This window comes from Necator americanus, chromosome IV (genome assembly GCF_031761385.1).
Source record: "Necator americanus strain Aroian chromosome IV, whole genome shotgun sequence".
NCBI lineage: Eukaryota > Metazoa > Nematoda > Chromadorea > Rhabditida > Ancylostomatidae > Necator > Necator americanus.
In genome coordinates, this window is record NC_087374.1 from 17,691,200 (window position 1) to 17,718,001 (window position 26,802).

At 40.8% G+C, this 26,802-nt stretch overlaps 3 protein-coding genes across 8 annotated transcripts; 2 read left to right on the plus strand and 1 right to left on the minus strand.

Annotated features, from left to right (window-relative positions):
- On the plus strand, window positions 1-26,802 carry RB195_001713 (uncharacterized protein; the record flags this gene model as incomplete). 6 transcript variants are annotated; one of them, XM_064198630.1, is made up of 39 exons in its annotated part: window positions 1-65; window positions 2,825-2,906; window positions 3,016-3,123; window positions 3,351-3,523; window positions 3,744-3,838; window positions 3,988-4,116; window positions 4,200-4,266; window positions 4,501-4,651; window positions 4,956-5,033; window positions 5,088-5,177; window positions 10,039-10,155; window positions 10,417-10,545; window positions 10,887-10,982; window positions 11,595-11,648; window positions 12,104-12,136; window positions 12,882-13,028; window positions 13,320-13,394; window positions 14,187-14,264; window positions 14,518-14,610; window positions 15,682-15,818; window positions 15,887-16,009; window positions 16,485-16,570; window positions 16,628-16,745; window positions 16,806-16,952; window positions 17,355-17,426; window positions 17,711-17,820; window positions 18,205-18,315; window positions 18,695-18,765; window positions 19,002-19,091; window positions 19,149-19,252; window positions 21,028-21,100; window positions 21,221-21,332; window positions 21,405-21,481; window positions 21,546-21,634; window positions 24,591-24,708; window positions 24,776-24,889; window positions 25,719-25,794; window positions 26,464-26,474; window positions 26,617-26,802. In XM_064198630.1, the coding sequence occupies 39 exons, from the start codon at window positions 1-3 to the stop codon at window positions 26,800-26,802; spliced, it is 3,885 nt and encodes a 1,294-aa protein (XP_064054510.1). The 6 variants fall into 6 exon arrangements, with proteins under 6 accessions (XP_064054510.1, XP_064054511.1, XP_064054512.1 ...); XM_064198631.1 differs by lacking the exon at window positions 14,518-14,610; XM_064198633.1 differs by lacking the exons at window positions 1-65; window positions 14,518-14,610 and adding an exon at window positions 1,908-1,957.
- On the minus strand, window positions 7,430-7,723 carry RB195_001714 (uncharacterized protein; the record flags this gene model as incomplete). Its single annotated transcript, XM_064198635.1, has 1 exon — window positions 7,430-7,723. The coding sequence occupies one exon, from the start codon at window positions 7,721-7,723 to the stop codon at window positions 7,430-7,432; it is 294 nt and encodes a 97-aa protein (XP_064054515.1).
- RB195_001715 (uncharacterized protein) lies at window positions 26,027-26,239 on the plus strand (the record flags this gene model as incomplete). Its single annotated transcript, XM_064198636.1, has 1 exon — window positions 26,027-26,239. One exon carries the CDS (start codon window positions 26,027-26,029, stop codon window positions 26,237-26,239), a length of 213 nt encoding a protein of 70 aa, XP_064054517.1.

Here is a 26,802-nt window from a genome sequence, read left to right on the forward strand (position 1 = left end):
ATGCGCCCCACCACAATCCTATTCATCGCCGTATTTCTATATAGTGATGCTTTCAATAAGAATAGGTAAGTGATGGTTTTGTGCGATTGGTTTTGGTGCTGCTGGAGAATATTCCCACTCCAAATTGCTCTTTAATTGCGTCCGCTGATTGCCGGCAACTTCCGTCTCCAGGACGAGTGATGCCGAATCACGGCGGCAGCTGACTTTAATATTGAAGTGGTGGAAGTGCCGTTCCGTCTGCACTCTCGCCAGCCAGATATGACTAATTTATGGCGACGATCGATTGTTGATCTTTTTGCTGTGGAAGAATTGAAATTTCTGGAGGAATCTTTGTCGTGAGGGAGCATCGGCGGGTTTCTCTGTATTTTCAAACTCAATGTGTCCCTTATGTATATTAAATGCTCTCACATCCATCGACATGCATTTTTTTTTCGAGATTTCAGTAAAACTATTCCTACTAACTGGAGCAGATTCCCATCCCTTGAACTATTTAGTCTTTTTTCAACTTGTCTTTCCGATTTCACTGCTCCCATTGCTTTTTGTTGCAGTACCTTTCTGTAATTTAAAAAATTAATGAGCAAATAAAATGACCCGGCCCAAAAGAATGAGGGGAGAAAGAGAAAAATTTAGAAATCCTTGTATAAGCTCTTGAAATGTTTTGATGTCTCGCTTCTTTTCAAATTTTGTTAGTGATCTTTGAATCTGTTTTCAAATATTCCTGATTCTGTTTGTCCTTTTCATTCCAATTATTTTTTTTTACCGGAATCTTTCTTAAAGTTTAGAAACTTTGCAGAAAATTTTTATACAGTTCAAGTCGTGTTCTTTTTTTTTGCTACATGAGGATAAAACCACTCTGAGATGATAGATTTCAGCTGTTGCGCTAGTACCGACTTCACATGCATGACTTTTTGTCAACAAACTGAACAATTAAAGAAAGCAAAGTATCAATAAAATAACTGCGGCTTTTTTCTCCTCATTTTGTAACCGTAACTGCAGAGTATTGATCAATAGGTTATTGATAGTTATTTTATTCTGAGTCTTATGTTATGTCGCTCCAGAGGATGTCATTCCTCTGCTCTTTTTTTGCGGTTCTGTTTTCGGCTCTCCGATACCGAAGCATTCGTCCGCATAATTACGTGCGTCTTATGCGGATTACGTAAACACATCCGCTCGAATGACGTCGGCAATGTTGCTCGATGCGACTCCATCTTCTTTGGTGATGCCATCTGACCGATTGCGATGCCTCGGTGAATTGCAGTAGGGAGAAAGTGATCTCTTCCAAAAAAACTTTAGCCATATAACTTAAGGTTTTCTTGGATTTTGTGGATGTTACTTAATATCAATACTATATAATATGCAGACAGCAATCAATATTGAATATTTAGTTCAATACTTACTAACATTTAATGTTTCTGATAGCTACTATTTAGCAGCTACTATTTAGCATTTGTTCATCCATCTTTCTATTCGTATTCATCAAGGGGCGCTTAAAAAAGGCACAAATATATATAATCGAATTAAAAAAAAAATAAATTAAAAATTGCGGTAAAAACCTAGAAAAACATAGCCGCAGTCACCCCACTGTGATTAAATCTGATTGGGTCCTACATTTCTACTTTTATTCGCTATATCAATTATATGTATGTGCGTGTAAATGCTATTGACTCATCTTTTTTCACCTTTTCAACTGCCGCTCCTCTAACATTTGGTCTAGAACTCGATTGATTCAGGAAGCTGGTTGTTTCAAAGTGATGTGTGCGCTCAGTGTACGCTTTTGTGTAATCTATATGAAATAATCGCCGTGGCAGCGTGCTGTGCACGTGCACTTTACCGGTGAGAAGGGAGTCATGTAGCTCTATTTTTGACTAATGTTTCATCATTTCGACTTCTTCAACGCTTAGCTGGAGATGATGCAGCCACTTCAAAATAAAGAGGGATCTATGGCACACATCACTTGGTACCTTTTATTTTCCACCTATTTTGAATGAGAAATCGTTGTACTGATCTGGAGCTCTCCTTTTTAAAATATTAAGAGAGGCTTCAAGGTTGATCCAGCGCATGCTAAAATGCTGCATTATGAAGTGACTGTTTAGCGTAGTTATCTCTTTGGTAAATCAATGATTCTGTGCTGTTGGTTTCCTTATGGGAGTGAATGCGGGTGCAGGGCATTTAGTTTATTTTGTTGAAATTTTCTATAAATCTCCAAGGAAGTGATGGATTCATAATGGTCTGGTATTTATAGAAAAAACTGAAGGAAGTGGAGTCGGAATTAGAATTCATCAGGATAGCGAGGCGAAAGTTTGGATGAAAAAAGCGGAAGAAAAAGAAGGAATGAGTTGGTTTTTGAGTTCATCCTACCTGCCTGTACGCTCGTCCATTTTGAGTCTCATTTTCGTGTAGTAGACAGAATTTTCCATATTTCCTTGGCATTTTTCCATGACATGCCGATTTTGCTCGTAATTAGTGACAGGTCGATAAATTTGAGGAGCGTTACACTTTAACAGCTCACCGCCGAGCCAACACTTGAGCACCAAGTAAACATCAGCAGCAAAAAAAACAACTTCCGATGTCTATGACAATTTTTCATTTTTTTCTCAAGATTGTTCAAAACAGGGAAGTGGATGAAGCTATTCCTTTATTTTCCATTCACGTAGCTCGATATTCTAACTTCTATAGATTCGGAGAAAAGTTCGCGTCGGAGAAAAGTTTGCGGACACTTTACAGGTTAGCATATTCTTAAAAAAGAGGCAGTGAAGGTAAGCGTTGATGCATAATGAGCGACGTACGAGTGGTTTGGGATTGATCCAACTGGTAGATGTTTTAGCATAGAAGAATGTGCTCGAGTGCTCAGCGAAAATCTTCAGGACACCTTCAAACGGGTAACGAAAAGCGACCAAATCATTCAAGTTCGTTTCACAGATTATTCGCTCCTTAATAGTTCTACTGGTCGATCAACTTAGAATCGAACTAGTTTGTCAGAAATTCATTTGTCTCGAGAATAAGTCTCCATTGCAGCTTTATGACCAATTTGTTGAACCGGAACAGTTTGATCCACGTGAAGAGCTGAAGAGGAGCAAAACTGCTGTTGAAAATTATTTGCGAAGGAGAGCTGAATTCGCTTATGTAAGGACTATTTTCGGTTCTCCATTGATTTCTACTCACTCTCTGGGTTACTATCCTTCTGCTTCTCTACGATGTTGCCATTTTTTTGTTCTTTTCTCTTTGTCTTTTTTGCTTCCAATATGTTGAATATGGAATAAAAATCAACTATCAAAAAAATCCCATGCCGGGCAATTCCACCATTTAAGTAGTAGAAAATTTTGAGTAATGATTCTTTTGTGCTATTCCAGAAGGCTAAAGTTTCACTGGAGGTTCGCGAGGTGGTGAACGCTAGCGATGAAGACGTGAATGATCCGAACTCAAAGGATTTCATTCGATTTATGTCGGCAAAACAAGGAAATGATGCGACGACTATTTACGTTCATGACCATTCCTTGAGGAAGACGAAAGTCAACGAAACGCGGTCAGTTGAAGAGGAACTTTCGAAAATGACCGAGTTATTCTCAGGTTGATCTTTTCTGTGAATGAATTTGGGAGGGTTTTTTCAACTTCCACATAAAAGTCTTGTTTTTTATTCCAAAGTAACTGGTTCCACCTACATTTTCTCGGAAAAATCTCTTTTCTTTTAGATCCCAATTTTTTATTCTCAATTTGTTCATGTTCGGTCACGTATCTGTTTTCAGAAATTTCACTCTAGCTGCCAATGCCAATTTCTACAGTCTCCCTACCTCATCGATAGCCTCAGCTGTCCATATACCAACTCCGCTTTACGATAGAAGTAAGTGGAAACTATCTGCCATAAAAATAAACGAAGAAATCTCCGTAATGTGTTTTAAAAGAAGGATTTCGACTGAGAATTCCACAGTGAACTCTCGTGCAAACGATTCTTAAAAAAGATCACGTTATTTTAATTACTATTAGCTTCAGATCCTGAACTACTACGGAAAATTGAGTGGTCCCAAATCGACGAAGTCTACCGCACTCATCGTGAAGAAACTCGTGATCTTGCATTTCAACTGTTCTGCTCAGAGAGCGGTTACATGCGATTTTTTCCGGGTGACTTACCCCCTTCCTCATTCCCTTTTCAGCAATTTACGAATTGATTGATTTCTTGATTGATTTTGATTTGATTTTTTTAGCTGCATCCTGGTTTTGGGATAACCACATAGAACACTTAGATTTGTTCGACTGCAGAAATACACAGTGGTAAGGCTACAGTAAGGTTCTCTTGTTGGGAATTTACGCTGTTGAAAAAAGTCTGAAACGTTGATGACTGCATGACTGAACGGTGGGACACACATTTTTTTTCTGCAGGTTAGCGTGTGACCCACCGGTTCATTACGGTTTTGAATGTGACTTTTTCTACTGATGTGGAAGATTTGTCTTTGTTTTCATCTATTTGTTTTCAGTATTCGTTATAATGAGGTAAAAAGTGTTAAGGTATATTAATGCAGCTACAAATTCGAAAAACGTGGTGATTATGTTGGATATGTCCGGATCCATGTTGGGACAGCGTTACGAGATCGCGAAGCAAACCACTGAGGCTATTCTGGAGACACTTAGTCATAATGACTACTTCAACATTATGCCGGTAAGCTCTAGCGAGTCCCTTCACGGATGCTAAAATTGTCAAAATGCAAATCAACACATTTGTCACAACAGCAATAATTCCTGTTCTTCCACGTAATCCTAGGAGGACTTTTGAAAATCGACTTATTTTCTTCCCACAAAAGTTTATAGATCGATAAATCTCTTAGTTTTACCAATGCTTACCAATCAGTCACTCCATTTTTATGTAGTAATATGGGTAACAACTTAGGGAGACTACACGGTATTACAGAAATTTTCCCTAGATTTTTCTTCGTAGAAAGTAATATCAACCCCAGTTCTTTCAGTTCTCAAAAAATCCCTCGTTTTTGGACGATTGTAATGGCAAAAATGGACTTCTACAAGCTACTATGCGCAATAAAAAAGTGAGCTTAATGATTTCGGAAAGTGGCCGAGATTTAATCCTCTGCACCTTGCAGAATCTTCGCAACAAAATGAACAATGTGACGAGTGAAGGGAAAGCAGAATATGAGAAAGCATTACCGCACGCTTTTACAGCCCTTCTGAATGTGAGTTTAGCACCAGGCTGGATCTCGAAACGTTATTGATTTTGCCGAATTTGTCGAGAACCTGTTGATTAATCGGTGAATTGGTTAATTGCATTTGCAGATACGAGAACTCATAAATTTCTGTGCTCTGACGTCGTCGTCACAACTCACCTGTGTACTTGTGTCGCTCTGACTCTGCCTCCATCACGTAGTGCTGACGCTTTCGTGTTGCTAATAATCAGTTGGAATCAGAGAAACAGAGCAGCGCTGCTATTTGTCGAATTTGTTGCTAACCTTACGTTGCTTGTAGTGAAATTAAGCCGAATGATGAGCTTATGCTCTGCTTTTGTCCATGCCTTTATATGTTAATTCCACTATGTTTTGCTCTATCCTACAGTAGCGATAACGGTTCATCAATCGTGGGAGGACCCACTGATAGGTGTTCCCTGATTCGCGCTGGATCTGTCGGGTAGTGGAGAGCACTGCTTCTGTCTAGCTGCCCGGTCGTTACGAGCTACATACCCGTGAGGAGATGGCGTTGATGGCGCCGAATTCGACGAAGGATCGCATCCATGTAGTGCTGCCTGAATACGTACTATCCGCCGATCCGGAGTATATTGAGGCAGTGAGTGTTTGTAGCCGAAACGTCGCATGTGCTTTGCTTGTGAACTGCCGTTAAGTTACTCGTGGCATGGATAAGTGGTTGCTAAGTTTTTGTTTTGTCACCTATGATTGTTGCGCACGAAACCGAAATCGAAATCCTTCGAACGGTAATTCACGTTTTTGAGGTTACGTATTTTGTTGCACATTGTAACCAAACTGTAGGTTATCTATACAAATTTGTGAATACTTGTAGAACTGATAAAGAGTTGAAGCAGAACTGACCGTAAGCTGGGCTCCCGACAAGCTGTTTTGCTTCGGAATTTTTTTGTGTGATGCACTTCCAGGCGTAGTGATACGAGCGAGTCGATGGACTAGCCAGCCTTGTGCGTACATACATGTGCTCATATGCGACAGTCTAGTACACTATACAACCTCAAGGAAGTAATGCTTCGACAGTCGCTAGAGAGAGTGAAACGCCTACAAAAGGAATAGCTAATTCGTGATCTAGAGAACATGCCCTCCTCGTAGACGCATGCCTCAAGCCAGCAAGGACTGAGATTCTCTATCACTTCGAACTCTTCAAAAGTTAGTCGAGTAGTGAACTCTTTAGAACTTTTCGGACACACCGGTAAACGGTTCAACTTACATGCACACATCTCTTTTATAAGAGCATCGCGCACCGCATTACTTTCTTCGCACGCGTTGGAAAAGAAAGAATGATAGCGCTCAGAGCAGAGTAAGACATGGGAGACTTCCACGGTCTGCCCATCGCTGGGTCATCTAACTGGGATGAGTATCGAGCATGACCCCACGAAAGACATTGCGCTGAGTGACGAGCAGGTTAGGAAATCGCACAAAATAATGAAACAATACTTTGTTATGTAGTTTCGAGACGCGCTGTACGTAGCAAAGTGGAGAGGGCTAGACAGGAGGGACGCAACCAGTAAAGGTTCTTCCCGAACTTGGCAGAGCTCGGCTCAGCGATGCATTTGATTTGAAAGCAGAGTATCACAAAACTGGCGATGTTGTTATCTCTCCGTAAATAGATGGGGAAAACAGCGTATTCTACCAGTGTGAGCATGATCATAATCACAATGATCACTTCCTCTAGTAATCCAAAAAAAGGACCGTGAAACAGTCTTGTGTGATCTCGTCTCCCCAACGATGCAACTTATTACGTGATAGAATGCGAAGAAATTCTGTAGACAAAACGCATCAAGCAACTATGTTTGATGCTTTGCGGATGTTAACTCAATTATGCGGCCAAAGTATCCCCTGCTCACAATGGTGGACGCGTTCTTATCGTTTTACTGTTCTCGTTTTATGAACCTAATAAGTTCATTCGTTGAGGAGAAGCAAACCTGTTTCACACGTTTTTTCTTGGATTACTAGAGGAAACTTAGCGTGAACACGCTCATATTCATAAAATGTTCTTCTTAGAACAGCCTAAGATATGAGAGTTGCTATGCTTTGAGCTTATCACAAAACTCCTAAACGTTCTTAAGTGCAGAAGTTTGACTTTTCCTGCATCTTGTCACAACGACTGCAACATATCGGCAGTAAATGAGAATTATTAGGCTAGACAGAAAGTCTTGACCCATTTTTCGAAATTTCCAAAACCTCCCATTTTTGGGCGGAACCATTTTGCATCATGTTGTTGTTTTAGAACATTATCGAAGCTTCTCCACAATATGTATATATGGCCGAGGGCCTCCCCTAACTTTAGTCACGAGCAGTTTCGAGTTGTCATCTTCTATGAATGACTTGGCGGCATTAAAGCAACCGCAGCAACCCTCAACATCAAAAGCAGATTGTGCGAGGGCACCACCATCATCAGGACTGTCAAGCGCTGGTTCGCTCGTTTCGCAAGCGGAGACGCCGACTTCGAAGACAAGCCCCAGTCGGGACGCCCTCACACTGTCGATAACTCCGCTATTCTTGACGCTGTCAAGGAGGATCAACATTCGCAGTCTTGCGACGAGACTCGGATGTAACTATTCAACAGTCGTCAGTCGCCTCTAGGCCCTCTGCTGCTGAAAAGTGCTGGCTCAATGGATCCCTCACATTTTGACGGATGGTACATGGTATACCCAGGTATCCATAAATCAATCTCTCCTTCTTCGCCCACATCGAAAGGAGTTTCTAGGAGATCTTATTACTAGAGATAAGAGTTGGGTCCTCTTCCACTCTAACGCACCGTGTCGTGTGGCTTTTTCGAGGAGAAGACCCTCCGGCGCAGGTCAAATTGAACCTCCACCCCAGGAAATGTCTCCTTTATTGCTTCTGGGATTCGAGGGGAATGATGTTGATGGCCTTGTGAGCTTCACCCACAAGGCCACACCGTCACCGGTTCCATATACGCTAGTCAGCTCCAGAAATTCGCACAGGTCGTCCAAGAAAAACGGCCGAGACGAGCTTCGGTCCTCCACCATAACACTAGGCCCCATGTACCTAAGGAGACATGAACCCATGAAAAACTGGAGGAGTTAGGCTCGGACAAGGTGCCCCATCCCCCCTATTCTCTCGACCTTGTCCCCTCGGACTACCACTTATTCTGGCCCCTCAAGGATTTCTTAGCTAAGAAAATCTTCACCAAGTTTGAAGAAGTCGAACGGGTGGTCCGCGACTTTTTCGAGTCCCAGTGTCCTCAGTTATGGAGGAAAGGATCGCTGACCTGCCCGTTAGGTGGAACACTGTTGTAATTAATATTGGTGATTATATTATTGATTAATGGTGATTTCTATTGTAAGCTGAGTGAAAAAGTAAAGCAGAAAAAGTGACAAGTAGTGACAAGACTTTCTGTTCAGCCTAATATTATGGCCGACGTTTTACTTCACCTTTCTCGGAGCCTGTAGAGTAAGAACTTTTGGAGTATATCCGCTCGAATGTCTCATGCAGAGCAAGTTATCATCTTATAAGAGATCAGTTCCGAAACCAGAAAACTAAACTTTCTGTTTCTCGATCCACGATCAGACTACGTAAAGTGCGAAAGGCAACTCCATCAATTCCGATTACTTCGGGGCCAGCAATACCTACCGTCCCACGACGTGCATTTCCATGGTGAAAGCAGACGAAGGTCTCCACGCAGCACAAGTTGATTGAAATCAGAGATCTAAAACGACTGTAGAACTGTTTCCCCTGATCGATTTTGAAACCAGAAGCAAAAATATCGAATATTAGTTAGAAATTCTTAATCAAATCTGCATTACTCTTGGAGACCGAACGCTAGCCCATTCACTACCTAGGAGAACTCGAAATCATTTTGACGGTTCTGGGGAAATCAATACGTTGAAAAACTCTAAGTGATCGTTTTTAGCCCCACAGATCCTACAAGAAGCAGCTCACTCCGGCCATGCTCTTTCACCCAGCTTCAGGCCAGGTGGGGCAAAAATGGAAAGCATCTTAGAGTGCCGAATAGTTGCGGTCAATTCCAGTAATATCAGGATTTGATCTGTTAGTATCCTCTGCTAAGCAGCTGAAGTTCGTCAATTTCAGGCAAGTCTTGATTGTATGGATTTTACTAATAGCCTTAGGAAACCAGAAGCATACGGTAAATGCATGATGATGCTGTAGAAGGACGAGATTTACTACAAATGTAGTTGAGTAGTTCATTGAATCTAACATTCTAACGTAGTTGAGTTTGAATCTATCTTATTATCATGAACATGATGCAAAACAAAAACGGAGGAGACTGTTGGAAAACAGGAGATAAAAAAGAAGCAATGTGGTCAGGAAAAATTTAATAAATAAGCTTTAATCAATTTATACAACTTCTTGCCTTCTTTAAACAAGGTATTACTGAACGACCCCGAACAAATTGTATCGTTCGTTGTAAATTTCCTTTTTTTTTCACTGCCGAGGGAGTCTGGACAATAACTAACAATCAATAATAATCCTGTAATACAGGGGACCAGGTATCGCCTGTGGATCGCTCCCTGGGGATCAGTCCTTATGCAGTGGACAGTTGCCCTCATGATTTTTCAATGCTATTCATTCTCCTTAATTTTGTTGCATTTTAACATTAATTATGTTTGAGTGATATTTTGCCTATTTTCCAAACGCCGAAATAACTAGAAAACCTTCCCTTCGTACTAGTCCACGCCCGCATACTTGCACCTCCGTTGTTTCGTCGCTGTCCTCCTTCTTGTTGTGTCGCTGTTGTGTCTTTTCTATCGATTCGTTGTCTCACTTTCAAGCACAAATTTAAAGCACCGGAATGGAGTGGTATCCAGATTGACTCCTAAAATTGTGTCTTAAAATTCAGGAAATCGTATTTCAGATCAGCGCGCATAATGGACGCCCGGATCAAGGTTGCGAAAATGTGATCATGTTGATCACTGATGGTGCACCAAATAATTACAAGGAAATTTTCGATCTTTACAATAAAGATAAGAAGGTGAGTGTTTTTGGTTTCGACCCCTTTTTTGCATGTAGGACGGGTGTACAGCATTCGGTAAGGGGTTTCTGCTGCGAATGCCTAGTCGATCTGTAGTCCTAACCTGCAGATCCTACCCTCTTGAGTAAACCGAGCCTTCCGTCCCTCGGGGGTCGATAAATTAGTACCACACTTGTTTGGGAAGATAAAAACACTGGCATGATACGTCGATACTGGCACTCATCGATCAGTTATTAAAAAAGGTATGGTCCTACTATCCAGGTTCGTTTCTTCTCGTTCCTGATCGGTGAGGAAGCGATCGATTTCGAACAAGTGAAGAACATGGCATGCAATAATCGTGGCTACATGGTGCACGTGCAGAATATGGCTGACGTCGAGGACAAGGTCCAGGTAGGTAACCCTTCCTCTGGATTGTGTGTGACGCTGGAGTTTACGCGATGCCTCTTCGACAAAGCCACATCCACTTTTTCAGTGCATTTTCTCCTTTCTTGGGGGCTTCGAGCCAGTAAATCGGACTAGTTAAATTGATGTTAGGGTTTTTGGAAGCTTTGAGAAAAATCTTTTCTATGTTTTTTTTTCCTTTCAAAATGTATGCATAATACCTGGAAAACCAAAAAGATCATTGAAATGGAAAAAATGGAAGAACATGGAAAAAATGAAACTGGAAAGCATTTTCGAGTACCTTCAAGGTAAATTCTATCCGAATAATTGGATCGAATATTTTGTTCTAGCATTACATTCGCACCATGTCACGCCCGATTGGCCAACATGCAGGTGACCTTCAGGTTGGAGACGCCATGTGGAGTGGGGTATACAGAGAGAGATTGGTAAGTTTATTTTTAGCACATGAATTTAAATTTGAAAAGAACTAGCACATAGAAAACTGCAACTAATTTTTGGAAAATAAGTTCTTTAACAGCCTTATCTTAATGCTTTTTTTAAACTCCTTCATCCTTAACCTCGTGATCTTTTTAATGTTTCTCAAATCCCCTATCCCCTCCTATTTTGCTGCTCTCTGTGAGTATGCATTAAAATTCTTGTATTACATAGACAAAAAAGAATTTTGACAAAAATAAAGGTAGACATGGATATAATCCCTCTTTTGTGGGATCACGATCACGTAGAGCGGCCCAGATCCTACATAACGGAATCCATTCCAGTTCGAATAATCTTAGCGGGATCGGGAGGGTTTGAAAAGTGAAGATCATCTTCGCAAAAAAGAAGCCTACGGGTAGGAAGCGGCGGAGTAATGAACAAAAATAATTTCCTTCTACATCAATTCTTTGTCTTTTTACTTTGTCTGATTCTTTGGAAAATAAAAAGCTGCCATCTCATTAATTTATTCATCTCTATCAATTTATCTACTACTGAACTATTATACCTACCTCCACTGAAGTACCCATTTTTTTGGAAAATAACGAAGAAAAGATTTTTTTCAGTACTTGCCTCGCCCTGAAACTTTCGCTGAGCCGGTTCCGATCACAAATCAATCGGTAAGTGGCCTTGGTTCTTGAGTTTTTCAGAATTTTTCCCATTATTCACTTTTTGTTTTGGATTGTTCTTGAGAAAATTCTCAAGAAATTCTCAAGAACAATCCAGAACAAGAAAAAGAGACAGGCAGAGAGAAAAGAAAGAGCAAACATTTCTTTGATAAAAGAAAGTGGTAGTTGGCGCTTGTACCTGCTCGTTTGACCGGCCGAGAGATCCCACGGGAAGCGCGTAATGGCCGTCGTATGAGTAGAACTCGAGGAAAAACTACGGTGATTGCATAAAAAGAAAAATTCGGCGGAGGGTAGCAGTCCTCAAAACATATTGGTGATTGATTTAATCTGGTTTGTTTTCATTCACCCCACGAATCTGATATTCTTTCACAAGTCTTCCCCACGTTAGTTCAATAATTTGAAGTTTTTCTCGAAAAAAAGAACACCAAATATAATGCATTTTTCAGTACGCCGTCATGAACAAAATGGCTGCTCGTCGTGTGAGTTCACAGCTCTGGTCTTCACTACTTCCGCTTTTCTTGCTTTCTTTATTGTTGCATGTCTTTACTCCACAATTTCGCAATGCTAGAACCTTCGGAAAGAAAAAGAAAAAGAGAAAGTTCATTTTTTCTAGTTTTATGACGGTCACTTAACTATGAAGTAGTTGACAAAGACGAGAATGTAATGGCGGGAAGTGTTTTCCGGGAGCTGCATCCTTTCATAGAAGATATTTCAAAATCTTTGTCAAGAAAGTAGGTATTTAAAAACGTTTTCTCAAAATGCGGATGTTCGTCAGCGTGACATCATCCAAACTATGAGATTATCCTCATATTTTGAGTAAATACCTAAGCCAATCAATTTATTAACCCTCTTCTCTAGACGCTTCCGAGATTTTCCTTAACTGCTCTACAGGAAAGGATAAATATGTAGCTCAGAGTTACCTCTCGTTGGACGTGGAACAAAAGGAACGTGTCGCATTCTATTTTTCTCATTTTTTTTCGGAAAACTAACTCGAGTGATGTTCTTGGTTCCTTAACTTTTATCTTCCTCGATCCAATGCGCTGGGTGAACAATTATCAACTTTACTTTCTTTTCAAAGTGAATTCACTAGATTGAATTATTGATTTGTCCATTCGTCCTTCCACTGCTTGGCTCACTCTCCCAGTCATCCCGCAACTTCTCGTCTCATTTCATTCATTCACCTATTCATCCACTATATTTCTACGTACATTTTGAATATTTCAGAAAATTCGTTTACAAAAGACCGAAGCTCGTGGTCGAATGTTCGTAACCACTGTTTCTTTCCCAGTCATCGTTAATCGAACTTTTATGGGTGTTGCTGCTGTAAATATTCCACTTACAGAGCTTAATCAACAGGCACATCCCAGTAACGTAAGTTTCCAATGTACTGGCTCTCTTTGAAAAAGGCATTTCTAGGAAAGTCTTGGATTCGTGATATTTTTCCTTGAACTTCCTGTCATTTTTCATCGACGTTTCCTTCACCGCTTTGTTTCCAATTTCCTAAAGAATTACTGCTACATCTACCATTCTCTTCGCCAAAAAAATCTTCTAGATAAAGCTCTGATCTATGGGACCAATATTCCAATTTTCAAGTTTTTTCCCAAAGAGATTTTCTCACATCTACATCCTCTCTGCCCGAGTAAACAACTGCATTACTTTCAGATTGGTGGACGCAGCTATTTCTTCATGTTGGACCAGAACGGCTTCATCATGTTCCATCCGCAATTAAGACCTATAGTGTGTTACTGTCATTTTTATTTTATTCGCAAGATTTTGTTTAGGAAGGTGCTAGAGATTAAAGAATTAAAACTATAATTGGAAGTTAAGAGAAGTCACTAAAATTCACGTAGTCGCCGCTCTTAATATGATTTATCGTAATAAAAATAGGTGTCTGTATTCTTTCACTTTCTCCTCAGAAAATTCGAAAAAAAAAGAAGTCAAAATAACATAGAGTCTCAAGAATATTAATAAATTTCTATGAAGCAAAAACGTACTGAAAATCCTATCCTCTGGATTTACTTAGCTTTATTGTTCCGATTTCTTAAGTATCGTATTAGGTGGGTAGGGGGGAGGGGGTGTGGTGTAGCGGTTAGAGATCCCGCCTCCTGCCCGATCGATCGGAGGTTCGAATCCGCCCTAGTGCTCACCAAGCCCCTCATCCCCTCGCGGTCGATAAATTGGTACCAGACTTGTCTGGGAGAATAAAAACACTGACTTGACACATCGGCTGGCTCCCGCAAGTCATTGTATAGGCCAGTTACAAGTTCGTGAACCTCAAACGATTCTGAATTGAAGTGAACGTGGGGGGCGCATCCCAAGCGGATTGATTAACGCCAGAAACTTTATCCTTACTTTATCGTATTACCTTTTTTATTTTTCTTTACTCCTCTCTTTTGGCTTCTGATGCAACCACCTGCTTCATTCTTCCTAACTTCTACTTATATTCTTTTTTCATTTAAGACAATGACTTGTTGACAATCAAATATTTTCTAAAGGGAATCTCTCAGAATTTTTGAAATGCCTATTAAGGATCCGTTCACTAAGTCACACAAACAGAACTACAATAATATGGACCTACTTGAACTGGAAGTTCCACAATCGCAACAGGTATCTTTATGTGTTTGATAAGGCTTGACCCTTCTAGACTTTTTTTAATTCGTGAAGTGAACAGTCTGCAACATTTCCTCCTCCAAGGAAAAAATACGAGAAAAAATTGCTTTATCTCGTTTTTTGCACACTTTTCCTCCTCTATGTATGTACTGTCCTCCTTTCCCCATGACCTTTTTCTATGCTGGTATAGACCGATTACCGCAATTAACAATAATGAATCGAGTGTTACAATAGTTAATCCACTCTACAGATTCGACTATCGCAAGACACGGAGGATGTAGCGGATATCTATTGCGACTCGGGCACAACATTTGCCGAATGCGTCGGACAAATTCGAGACTTTGTATGGCGCACGACTTGCTCAGGCGCTTTTCATCGTCTTGTATATGGCCGAGTGCTCTGTTCAGTGATGCATTGACAAGCAGGATTCATTGTCACTTCTATTTTTGGAACATTGGCACTTTTAACTGTGGAGTATGGCTTGGAGTTGAGGAGAAAACCGCTAGGATGATTTTTTTCACTAAAAAGAAAACTATTCTGAACGTCTGCAAAATACGAATTGAACTTGAATCCTGCTTAGACCACGCTCGAACAGTCTTGTTTATACTTTAACACATCTATATTTCTAAGCCTCCGGGTGAAAATGTGTATTCAAAAGTGGCCAAACGAACTTTTAGTTTTGCGCAAGTTTCGAGGAGAACCTTCTCTGTGATAGGTAACAACTCTATCGGATTTCCATGGCGCAGTTCAAAAAGAGGAATTTTGTGGCACAGAAATTACGCTGAGATATGAACAAGCACAGTTCACCAGCTCAACTGATCAAAACACTCGTGCCGAACCTAGAGCTCCGAAGTACTGTAGCTCAATGGTGCAAGGGAACTTTTTTTGCGTACCGTAAGAAATGACGTCATTGTCCCTCATTAAATCCATTGCTACTGTACAATGAGCTCTACTAAGTGTATCTCTGTACGCGGGATGTCTGATGTGTGACGACGCATCGCTTGTGCACCAGATGGGCGTGTCTGTCCCACTAGACAGGGGGACATGAACGCTTTGAGCGTATCTTTCTCGGACGTCTCGCCATTTTTAACCAAACATCTATTACGTTCGTGCTTTCGATGGTGCTCTAGTGCATGTACATGACGTTCACCAGCATGGATGGTCGAGGAATTCTTAGGCACTGTTAGATGAGAAGTGTTAATGTTGACCATACTAATCGATTGGCTCATGCTTCCTTTCTGCTGTCTTATGTGCTCTTTATACATGTATGTCGAGATTCGCATGGGTTAGTGCAGTGTGTGAACAAAGAACTACACTATTCTGGATTAAAGGTCGATAGAAACATTCTGCACTATCCAACACGTTGTATGCTTAAACATTTCACGTCTAAGCTGAGTTCATCTTACGAATTCAGGTACGCAGGATGGTTATGGATTGTGATAATAGCGATCCACAGCAGTTGGACATCCTCTATGCTACGGAAATGTTGGATCGAGTGTATCCACAGACGAATTCATACTACTCGGAATGCATAAAAGGCGCAAATTTTGTGTGAGTTGAAGAAATCGCCTCCGTTCTTGTGATAAGCTGTGCTAAGCGACGGCGAGCCTCACGTTCAGGCTAGGGTTAGCTGTCGCGAAAGGCGATGACCACCGATGGCGTCCGAAAACTCGTACCTATGATTATCATCGAGTACAATCGAGCTGGACGAGCGACAAGCAGTGGAAAGTGCATCCGCACTGGTGAGTGGTGCTGCCAGGAAATCTTTTTAGAAAGAAAGAACTCTTGTGGATTTCCTCCTTGTGGATTCGGTGTTTACTCATGAAAATGTAGTATTCTTGAAGATATCCTGAAGATTAGAGGTTTACAGTAACATACTGCTAGTATTCACACCGGTGTTTGTTTTTTACTTGCGTGATTGCTACACGCTTTCCATTGGGTTGGAATGTGTGTACTTATAGGCATCACCCCACGTATCTGAGGTGTACTGTAAGCCGTATCTTTCGGGCCCTTTTTTATAGCAATTAGGAAGAAGTGGACGGGATCACCCCTCCCTCCATAATCTACGATCCCGTATACGAATGCTCCACCTGAAATCCGTACCACCAGATTCGTGTGGTGATGCCTTTACGCCAGTCTTACATAGTGCGTGAATCGTCGCGACCATCTGCGCAACCATAATAACTCTGACCATTCTCCTTTCATTGCTTGTTCCAGGCGCTACTGCCTTCTCAACGACACTGACACCAACATCACAAAAGAAGAAGCGTTCATGATCTATGCAAGTCAGATGAGGCATAGCGGTAAGATTCTCCGATCTCTTGTATGCGAAGAGTATCCTAAGGTTCGTGACTATTCAGGAAGGCTGCCAGACCTGTGCCGCCCTCGTGAAAATCTCGTTCGTAGACTTCTTGTGGATTTAGAAGCGACAAGCGCTTTGCAGGATAGCTGGGATCTCCAGTGGCAGTTTTTGAAGGAGTAGGCAGCTGCTTTTCCTTGTGCCCTTCTAAGGTATTACAATTCTTCTATAAGTTACAGCAATCTCATCCATCTCGTTTTCTTCGCGACGCCGTCGGGCCTGATACGATATTACAACCAAACGCTCGGCGATTATGACTATGAAGATCCTAACTGGAGCATTTTCGATCATATTGGTGCCATACTGAGCATAGAGCATGTCCAAGAGTAAGTGTTGCTTTCTTCCTCCTTTTTCTACTTTTGTCAAGATCATCAATCATATTGAGTCTGAAGAATCCAGAAGTTGACTTGTACGTGTGGCTGCATCTGAATTTGGATCAGAACAGTAAAATGTTCTGGTAAAAAATCTGGAGAAATCACATACGTGTTTCTAGACAAGTTTCCTTTGTTTTAATTTTGAATAACTCCCAAAAAGTTATTCCATGATGTGTTCTGACCTTGTGTTTTGTTTAAAATTGATATTGTTGCTCTTCTTGATCTGTTTTACTAATGTTTTATCCTTATCCTAGATGAAAGCAATGACATACCGAAAGAATAAATTGTCTTTAGGATTTTCATGGACTTCGATACACGGTTTTCGGTTACGAATAGATTTGTAACTTTATTAAGGTTATTTGTATCAAAACGAAAAACTCGCAAACGTCTGCAGAACACCACCACTGTGGAGAAACATATTCGACAGTAAGCCAGCCGCTGATCGGTCAGCTTCTAACTGACGAGATCAAGTTCACCCTATTCCTAACCACCCGTGCTGCCCTTCTCTTCTCTTCGTTACGGGACCCATCAGCGGATACCGTAGCACGTTACGTAGTGAACTTGATTTCATACATGCAATGTTAATGCTGACGATTCCATGACTGCTCACCGTTATTAACCGCCTAAATGCTAAACCCAACTAAACAAAACATGCCTGGTAGTTTAGCTTCTACTGGCTCTAAATGTTCCGGGTAAATAACCTTTTTCAGAAGCTACAACCATTTCATCACGGATTTGTATCGAAAATCTGTGGATGATCCTTATTATCGTAGGAGTGTCCGTATGAAGGATCACATTGTCTTCGATGTCTCTAATAAATGTGAGTGGTCTTGTTTGAAGTGATCGTTAGCAGTGGGTCAGATTCACAGCAGTGGGGCACGACTAAGAGCTCGAAAAAATGCCAGAGAGAATTTTTTTAGCAGAAAAAAGAAGTTTCTTGGGAACTACGCAAAGCTAGACAAAGTGAGGTGAAGTAGAACAAAGATTCTAAAATCCTAGAAATAGCTTCTAAGAAGCCTTCTAAGTGGAAAGTGTGGAAGTATGGTTCAGTTTCACATAAGATCAACACAGAAAACCGTTGACAATTTTCTCACTCATTTCTAATCCAATTTTTAAAGTTCTTTCGGCGGATTTTTTCATATTCTGAAATAATGTTTGCGATTCCTCAATTTCTATCACTGCTGCACAGCGCACTTATTTCCAGCGAAGATCTGGTACAAATCCGAAACTCAGCTTACTGGATATGGACTTAACGAAAACTTGACGATGTTAGCACAAGGTACGAAGGCGATCTATCTGGGAAATGCGCTACTAGGTAGGTGATGGTTGTCCGTTTTAAGTGTTTCACCTTCCCTTATCTATAACGGCTATCATTTCCTTAAGGAAAACAGATTCGAAAAAAGTTGACAGATCCCTGTACTCTCAGGAAAAAAAGACTCTAGGCAAAGTTTTGTTACGTAGTTTTAGCCTGCAGACTACTTTGGGACCTGTCTGAGTGATTTTCACATCAGTCGGGCTAATTTGCAATCAATTGAAAAGTTACTCCAAATTGCAGATTAGATTAGTTACAGATCAGTCGACTGTTAGTTTTCTCGCTTTTTTATTTATTTCGTGAATACTACTACGTCATTGTTTTGCTACTCTATCCTATTTTCTTCCTTGATTCGCAGTAGATCAAGCGATAATCAATTAAGGAGTCGCAGGTTTCGAGTTTGCTTACGACTATGTGGTGAACTTGATGGGTGAGCATGGATGTGAACCTTCAGTAAGTTTACTTCACCTATCTTACTGCTTGTTTACTCACTTATTCTTCACCCATTAGTTCATTTATTCATTCATTTACTCATTTATTGCATGAATACCCTAGTCCAATCGTACCCCTATTCGTTACTCCAGTCGTGCTTTTGACGAGTTCTTTTCATTCATTCATTCATTTATTCATTCATTCACTCATTCATTTGTCCATTCATTTATTCACTCATTCGTTCATATGTTTACTAGGACGATCGACGATGGTGTGTCCTGCTTGACGAGCACGGCTACGTCTTTTACAGTAACCAAAAAGACATATCATACGAGGACTATTTGCAAGTTCGTTGTAGGACTTTCAGATGTTTGAGGCCGTTAAATCCGACAACGCCATTTCAGGATCCTTACACAAAGGGAAAACATATCAGCCAATGGTTTGGTGGAATTAATCGGGTCTCACAGCGAGCTATGGCATTACTCGTCGAGAAGAGGTTCTATACAAAGTGAGCATTAGCCTTCTTCAACATTTGTCATGTAGTATACGGTCTTTGATTGATTTTATTTATTTGATTTGATTTATTGATTTTTTGAGACAAAATGACAAGATTCGGGGAGTTTTTAGTTGCCTAATTTTGCCACTGAATACTTTTTTGCCGATAATTCGATCAGTGAACTAACACTGGTCCGCTAATCGCGTTTTCCATGGATACTCAAAAACATTATCTTCGCCTTTGTAGGCTCCCCATTTTTCCCATGATTTTTTTGGAAAAAAAATTGCCTGTCCCAGTCATTACAGTCAATCTTTTCACGGTTGTCCTTATGTTTGAACAAATTTTTGCGCCAAAAACATAAAATTTACCTTGACAAAATGCTGAACAACTACAGCTTAAAATTCCTAATTTCTCCGGTGTGACGTAAGACCCTAAGACACTAGCTAATCCGTTATTACAATAGTTTCCACGAAGCGAAAGCATAGATAGGGTTGGCAAGCGGAGCTGATCGTCTCGCGGCGCCTTACGCAATGTCCAATCCTCAAGAGGAAAAAGTAATGGTCTTGTCGATGGTCAAATTTAAGCACAGCCAAGATTGCTAACAAACTTTATTACGGCTAACGTTTCGACGGTGTCGCCTTCGTCAGAGCCTGGAAAGTAAGAACATTTGCGATGTATCCTCTCAAATGCCTCATCCAGAACAAGTCATCATCCCCCAGGGTATTACACCCGGAAATGAAAACCAAAAGAGCCTAATTCATACCTCGGAACCGCGTTGCCGTGATGTTAGCGGATGTCCGCGTGGTGCAATCGCTCCGCTAATACTAATTAGGATGCGATCCGGATATGACCCCGCAGATCAAAACCCGCAAGGGTCTTGATACAGAGCCAGCTCGTTGGTCACGGCTAAGCACTCTTCCTTTCTAGTCATTTTTGGACCTTTTGCATTTATCCAAAACGCTTCTAAAGTTCTGCGAGCTATAATTTCGGGTTCGTACGATAGAATTGTGACAGCTATGCAAAAAGGAACATTTTCATGACTTTGTCTGCGGTGAGCTCCGAGGGGAGTTGCTGCATTCGATTGTTTCATCCTCTTTAGATGTTCTCTAATGCGAACACAAAGGGGTCGCCCTGTTTCGCCGATGTATTGGTCCCCACATGTTTTACACGAAATTAGATATGCTACAGCAGAGCCCATGCAGTCCCCTTGCTTCCCGAATGGGCATATTACACAGTCTCGAGTAAGACAGAAGCGATTGTGCATTCTATTTGGAACTAGTTGCTTCTTAAGATTTGTTGGAAGTATTTCCACAATTCTCACTTGGTCCTCGAGACCGCGTTTCACCGGACTAGCCTGTATAGCTTTACTCAAGTCGTCGGTTATGAAAGACAGGCAGAAATTGATCTAATGGTCTGCACTACGAGATTTGGAAGCGTTCTGAGAATGCTTCGAATACGCACTCGCTCTGCTATAATTGTAGGAGAAAACGCTTGAGAATCATGTCTTTGTTCAATTTTTAGTCGAAATCAGCAAACTTGAATTAAAATTCACATTTACTTGAAAAACTAGTTATTTGCTTAAATCTGAGGAAAATACGCAGGGAAAAGTTTATATGATCTCGTTCAGCTTCTTCTGATGAAAGAGAAAAAAACTCTCATTTCTCCCGTTAGAGATTTGTAGGCGTGTAAGAACAGTTGTATAAATAAACAAACAAATAACGCATGAATATACAAAGATTTGCAAAAACAAAAGTAGCTAACTAGATGACGTTTCCTCTTTCCTTCAGACTGAAATACACTGACCATCAGGCTATGTGCAAAGAACGGAAAATGGTGGTTATGTCGGCAACTTCATTGCGGGTAGGTTATTTCACAGAATTCTCAGAAACTCTGGAAATATCCAATTTTTTTGAGTGCCATCCTGGAGCTCTACTCAGTTTTTTCCACCGAAAAATATTAGTGTACAGCATTTTTTTGAAGCCCTTCCGATGGATTTACCGTTGGTTGATGTCTAGTATCTACAAACTCATACTAATCACTAGACAATATCCTCTACTACATTTCGTTCACTATTTCACTCAACCAGTAAGATGTGAGTTTGTAACAGTTGTCCGGACAACCACTACTAAAGTTTCCGCTCACTCCATAATTCTTAATTTTACAGCCTACACAGCGTCATTCCACGAGGGAAGCGAAGGTTATCCATGCTCTAAGCACTCTTATTTCTACCTTTCCAACAGGGTGCGAAAACTTTTCCTGAGAATTCGACTCGGGTTTTTCTCTGGATGAGCTATGCATTTTGCAGGATGGGAGATCTCGTCCGCAAACCACCACTCTTGTCGATATGAACCGCTCAGATCGTCCCTGCACGTTAAATTCTGCCAAATGTTCAGTGTAAGTCTTCTGGACCGAACCGAGTCGAACGAGTTTTCATTCTGCCGGTGTGAATTGTGGGGGCTGCATGTGGGCAGGGAATCGAGGATAGCCCCCGGAATTCACACCGGTTCTGGAATTAGGCCGGCTTGCGTTTCTTAATAATTCCTTTATTTACCAAGTAATCAATGGTAGATTCCCGTGTACTTTCACTCTGTGGGACCAGGTGCTCATTGATGAACTTAATTTCATCAAAAACCCTCACCGACAACAAGTGCGGTGGGAAATTCAAATGAACAGAAAAGAACATTCCTGAATTCCTACCACGAAACTCTGAGTGGAATATTTAATTGAATATAACTCATATGTTTAGTTCGCTGCTGTTGCATGCCGTAGAAGAAATATAATTATCATGATGCTGTAATATTCGCAGCTGCAGAATCATCTATTCTTTTCTTCTTTTTTTTTTGCGCAGCTCACAAAGGGGGAAATAAGAAGTTATTGCGATGAAAAAAGAGATTAGTGCTCGTAGAATTTGCACGAGGCGAAAGGAAATGAATACCTTTTTCGAAAAAAAAAATTAGTTGAAAGTACGAGTTTTTCCTGACGATTGAGAAGTCTGCAATTGCACAATCGACGAATGCATTCTCCACTGAAGGGTCGTATCCAATACAGTAACTGCGTTGGAAGAAAATGAAAGCAACGCGCCGATCCTACTGCAGATGAAATCTCTGAATGCACAGCGAAGTTCTAAGTAACACAAAAAAAGACAGTAAGACAGTTATAGCAGAAAAAAGTGAATTAGTACCCTGGTCCTTACAGTAATCAACATGCCCCATAGTTACTGTCGTAGACCTGAGTAGGAGCCATTTGAAGAGGAGAAGGGGTCCTTTGTCATTTTATTCGATTTGGTGGAAATTCTTCGAGTTAATTTGAAAGAGCTGCAGCTAAAGAGACAACAAACTATGAATAAAGATCAATAAGCTGCAAACCATGGCCAGAACTGAAATTGAAAATTTGATTGAATCTAACGATTCTAGTCGGGATACTGCTTTCGAATGTTCGAGCTTTCGGACCGCTACCGCAACGACCGAACAACCACCCAAACCCCCACACGCACCTGCAGCACGACGACCGACCCTCCCGAAACTTTTAAGTAATTCCTATGAAACCGCGAATTTTTGTCAACAATTTTCTGGAGCCAAATTTTCGTGGTCATTCATTACTCTTTCTCCGAGAAAAGTCAGGAAGACATGCAGAGTTGGTTTCGGGCGTCATTTCATTGTTGCTTTTTGTTCCAGTCAGGTGAATGTTTTGTTCGTCAGTTTTTCTTTGAACTCAGGTCTCGTTTTCTCCTAAACTTTTCCGCTATTTTCCAGAATTTTCGTCAACTTCGAAAACCAACATGCTAGTTCAGTTGAATCGCACCGCTAAGTTGGTCTCAGCCACGCTTACACTCCTCTGCTGCACTACGTGGGTGCGCCAATCTGCGCTGGTTGCTCTAAAGGAATCTGATTTCTGAACCGATCCTGCATCTTTTCCCAGCGATTACCCTCGATAATGGTTGTGTTGCCATTGTTTACTTGGAAGCACAAACGCGTTTACGTAAGTTGAGCTGAACTCGCTCCAAATTTCCGGTTTTTGTTCAGCACCTCTTCAAAAGTGCGACAGGTGGAGTTGGCGCTTCCATTACCACTGTGAACCAGCTGAATCCTGACGCTGTTAAAGTGCGCGGTCAAGCAGGGGTAGTTTTCGGGATGGTTGCATGAGTGTCGACCATTGTTTAACGATGATGCCGGCACTGAGGACAACTCGTTCAATCAAATAAAGTAGTGGCCGAAAAACTCGTACACTTTGCATTTATGAACACGTGTCAGAGTTTGTTAATGCATTGAAGAGACGTCTCGAAGTGGTTAATAGTCGTTTCTTCTGGAAACATCGTGCTTCGCGTAGATAGATGTGAGGTCGACTTCCTATAATACACGAAGATGAAAGATGTTAATATTTGAGTAGGGCAGGAGAAGCAACCCCTATCTTAGTCAAAGCTACATTTTAAATTTTCCTCAGAAAAATACAATCTCCTTTTCAATTAGATTCTTGTCGCCAGCACTAGAGATTTCCATTGATCTCATGAGAAAGAAAAGGGTTAATGGGAAAAGGGGTAGTTCGAGAAGGACAAGTCATGTCATTCCGGAGCTGGACGCCAGAAAAGTGGAGAAGAACTCACTGGCAAGGTCATTGCACTTTCGTGCTCTTTACATTCTCTTGGATTTAACCACAGCTTTTTCCTATGATCGTCAATTTTTCTCATAAGGTAGCCTGACTACGGTACAGAAAAATAGTGAAAAATAGGGATACGCTTCTGAAGAAATTTTCGAGTAAAATCTTCGCTGAGCGTGTCGAATCAGCTTTGACATTCACAGCCCAATATACATGTACACAAAGAACATTCAGTATTTCTCCCACCATGGTCTTCTTTATAGCTTTTCAGTGTAGTTTTCTATGTGCAACGCCTTTTCTGTAGCGGTTGACAGCAGTAAGACGCCTCAATTATTTGCAAGCTATTCTTATGCGTAATTTTGTGCATTTATTTATTTATGGCGGGTCTATTTCCTTCAATCTCTTTTCTTTTTTTTACAACAATTCTCGGAAATTTGCTGGCCGTTTTGTAAATCTTACTCTGCATAAAAGGAAGACTGAGCTGGTTTTTTCAAGTTTCTCGTTCCTTTCGAAGATCTCTTTTCTTTTTTTTTTCAAGGGTTTTTCGTGATCTAAATCTTTTAAGCGCTTCTTTCTAACTTTAGTGATTGTCATCATCTTTAAAATTTCGACCAGAAATGTTTGAAACTTTGATGTTCTTCTTCTCTAATTCTGTTTCGAACTCAGTTTTAGCAGAGTTTGTAGGTTTTTTTTTACGTCTACGGGCACCCAACTTTTTCCTCCCGGATCTAAGGTTTTAACTTGACACTATTTGCAGAAAGATGCAAGCTGCATTCGTCGAAGGCACCAATCTTGTTATGGTATGGATAATCCAGGATAAAACGTCGGACAACTGTTACGATGAGACTCAATGTCCGAAAGCAGAGCCGTCAGAGGTTGACAGTTTTCTAGTTGACATTTACCTCATCAAACAAACCGCAAACTTCCCTTCTCTTATTTCAGGTCCCGTTTGGATTCGAACAGGTACCGCCGTTAGACCCGTCGGAAAAATGTACTGGTATACCACATCGGAAACCGGCACGTTCACAATCGATGTGCTATAATGTGGTGCATGAGGTGAGCTCGTATACTATCGTTCACTGAGTCGAAACTCCGTGAATCTTGGGATTCCTTTCGCTACAATAACAACTGAAACTTTGAAGTCTTTTCAAAATCTTTTTTCCGAGAAATTTCTGGAAAAAAGATCTACTACTATGGTGCAATTTTCCCACAATTCAGTTCAAGTGAGCTGGAGTCCTATTCCCTTCCAAACAGTTTTTTTCTCCTCTCGATGAACTTATGCAGTAACTTCAGAAAAGGTTTCAAGCAATTTATTCGGGGCGTATGCAGCAGGTGATGAGAAACTCTTTTAAGACAAGGTCGTCTCGCGGTTGAGGTTACGCATTTTCCCAGTTGGAGGTTCAGCTCCTGTGGTGGTGTGATTGCAACGACAAAAGCAGTTCTCTGTGGTTTTTTTTTGCAGATCATTTATTTGAAAAACTGTAAAAATCCTCTTTATTAGCAACACGGATGATGAACTGGTAAACGTCAAGAAATACTAAAAATTTATATGTTCCACTTAGGTTTAAAACGTTCTGAGTGAAAAAAGCGAAGTAAACGTGGGAAAGGAAATTAGATAGATGACGCCATTATGTGTTTTCAGCCGTCCTTGTGAAAGAAAAAAACAGTTCTCCTTCGCGTAAAATTCGCAATTTTTTTCTCGGTTAAAGTTCTAAGATGGTAGTGGAGTTAAATTTCTTGATACATCTGCTTTGATACTTCTGATATTCACTTATAACATCCTCAGTTTGCAGATTTATCAACTTGTTAGGGACTTTTCTTCTGGATATATTAATTTTTTTCCTGAACGTAGAACTCGGTCTGTCCAATCACCATTCTTTTTCAGACTGGAAAATTCCCGTGCTCATTTTCACCATCACTCAACGCACCGACATTGTTATTTGTCGTCTCAGTTGCATTACGTGTGTTCGGAGTATCAGATTTCATATGCTGAAAAGTGCAGTTGTCACCCGGCTATCGATTTTATCGATCGTTACGAGATGATGACACAAAAGATGTTCCCTGTTCCAATACGATGTGATACGACTACGAATTGTTGCTCATTTCACTGCCCTGTGTGTGGACCCTCGACTAGGTAATCTCGTGTAGATATCTCCTGTTTTGCAGTTCCGGTCGTTGTCTGCCCTATTGTTGATGCCAGCAGTTGCGAACAACACGTCTTCCCTTCCTCCAACTACTAGTCCGCTTTCTTGGGTCCCGCTCCCGTTTCTAGTCATCTTCTTTTCCATTGTTTTCATCTTCGCTTTCGTTATTCTCGTTCCCCTTTTTCCCTGTCGTTTATCCGGTCCATTTTGTGATTGCCGGTTGTTTTCCTCTTTTTTTACAAACAAATATTCACATATATAAAAAGAGTTTTATTGATCAGTGAGCACTTTCTCATTTCTACCGAGAGGAGGTTGTCGCTTTTAAATTGCCTTGCTTATGAGACGATGGATTTCGTGCCGCTATCGCTTGCACTATTATACAAAGGTCTCAAAGGGAACAGGCAGAATCACCAAGAACTGCGAAACATCGAAGAATTAGAGCTACGAAGTGGAATGTATGAGTGAGGCTAAGAATAAGGTTTTCAGAGGATTTTAAGGTAAGAATTACGGATAGAACTAGAAATTGAATTTTCATTTTGTGCCCGTTTTCATTGAATGCGGGCACAAAAACCCTAAATCCACGGGTTGTTGTGATTGTCAATAAAAAGAAAGTTTCATCCGTAATAATTTTTCCTTCAGTTGTGCTATGCGTTCAACACTGCTAGTGTTCACGAGCCTAGAATGTTCGAAGAAATTGTAAGATTACACCAGAAACGTACAGAATCTTTGATGACCGTGATTGCTCGATTCTCCTTCGGTGGTACCGATATCAAGCACACTTCACTAAAGCGTGTTGTTATGCATACACATGCCCTTATCAACTAA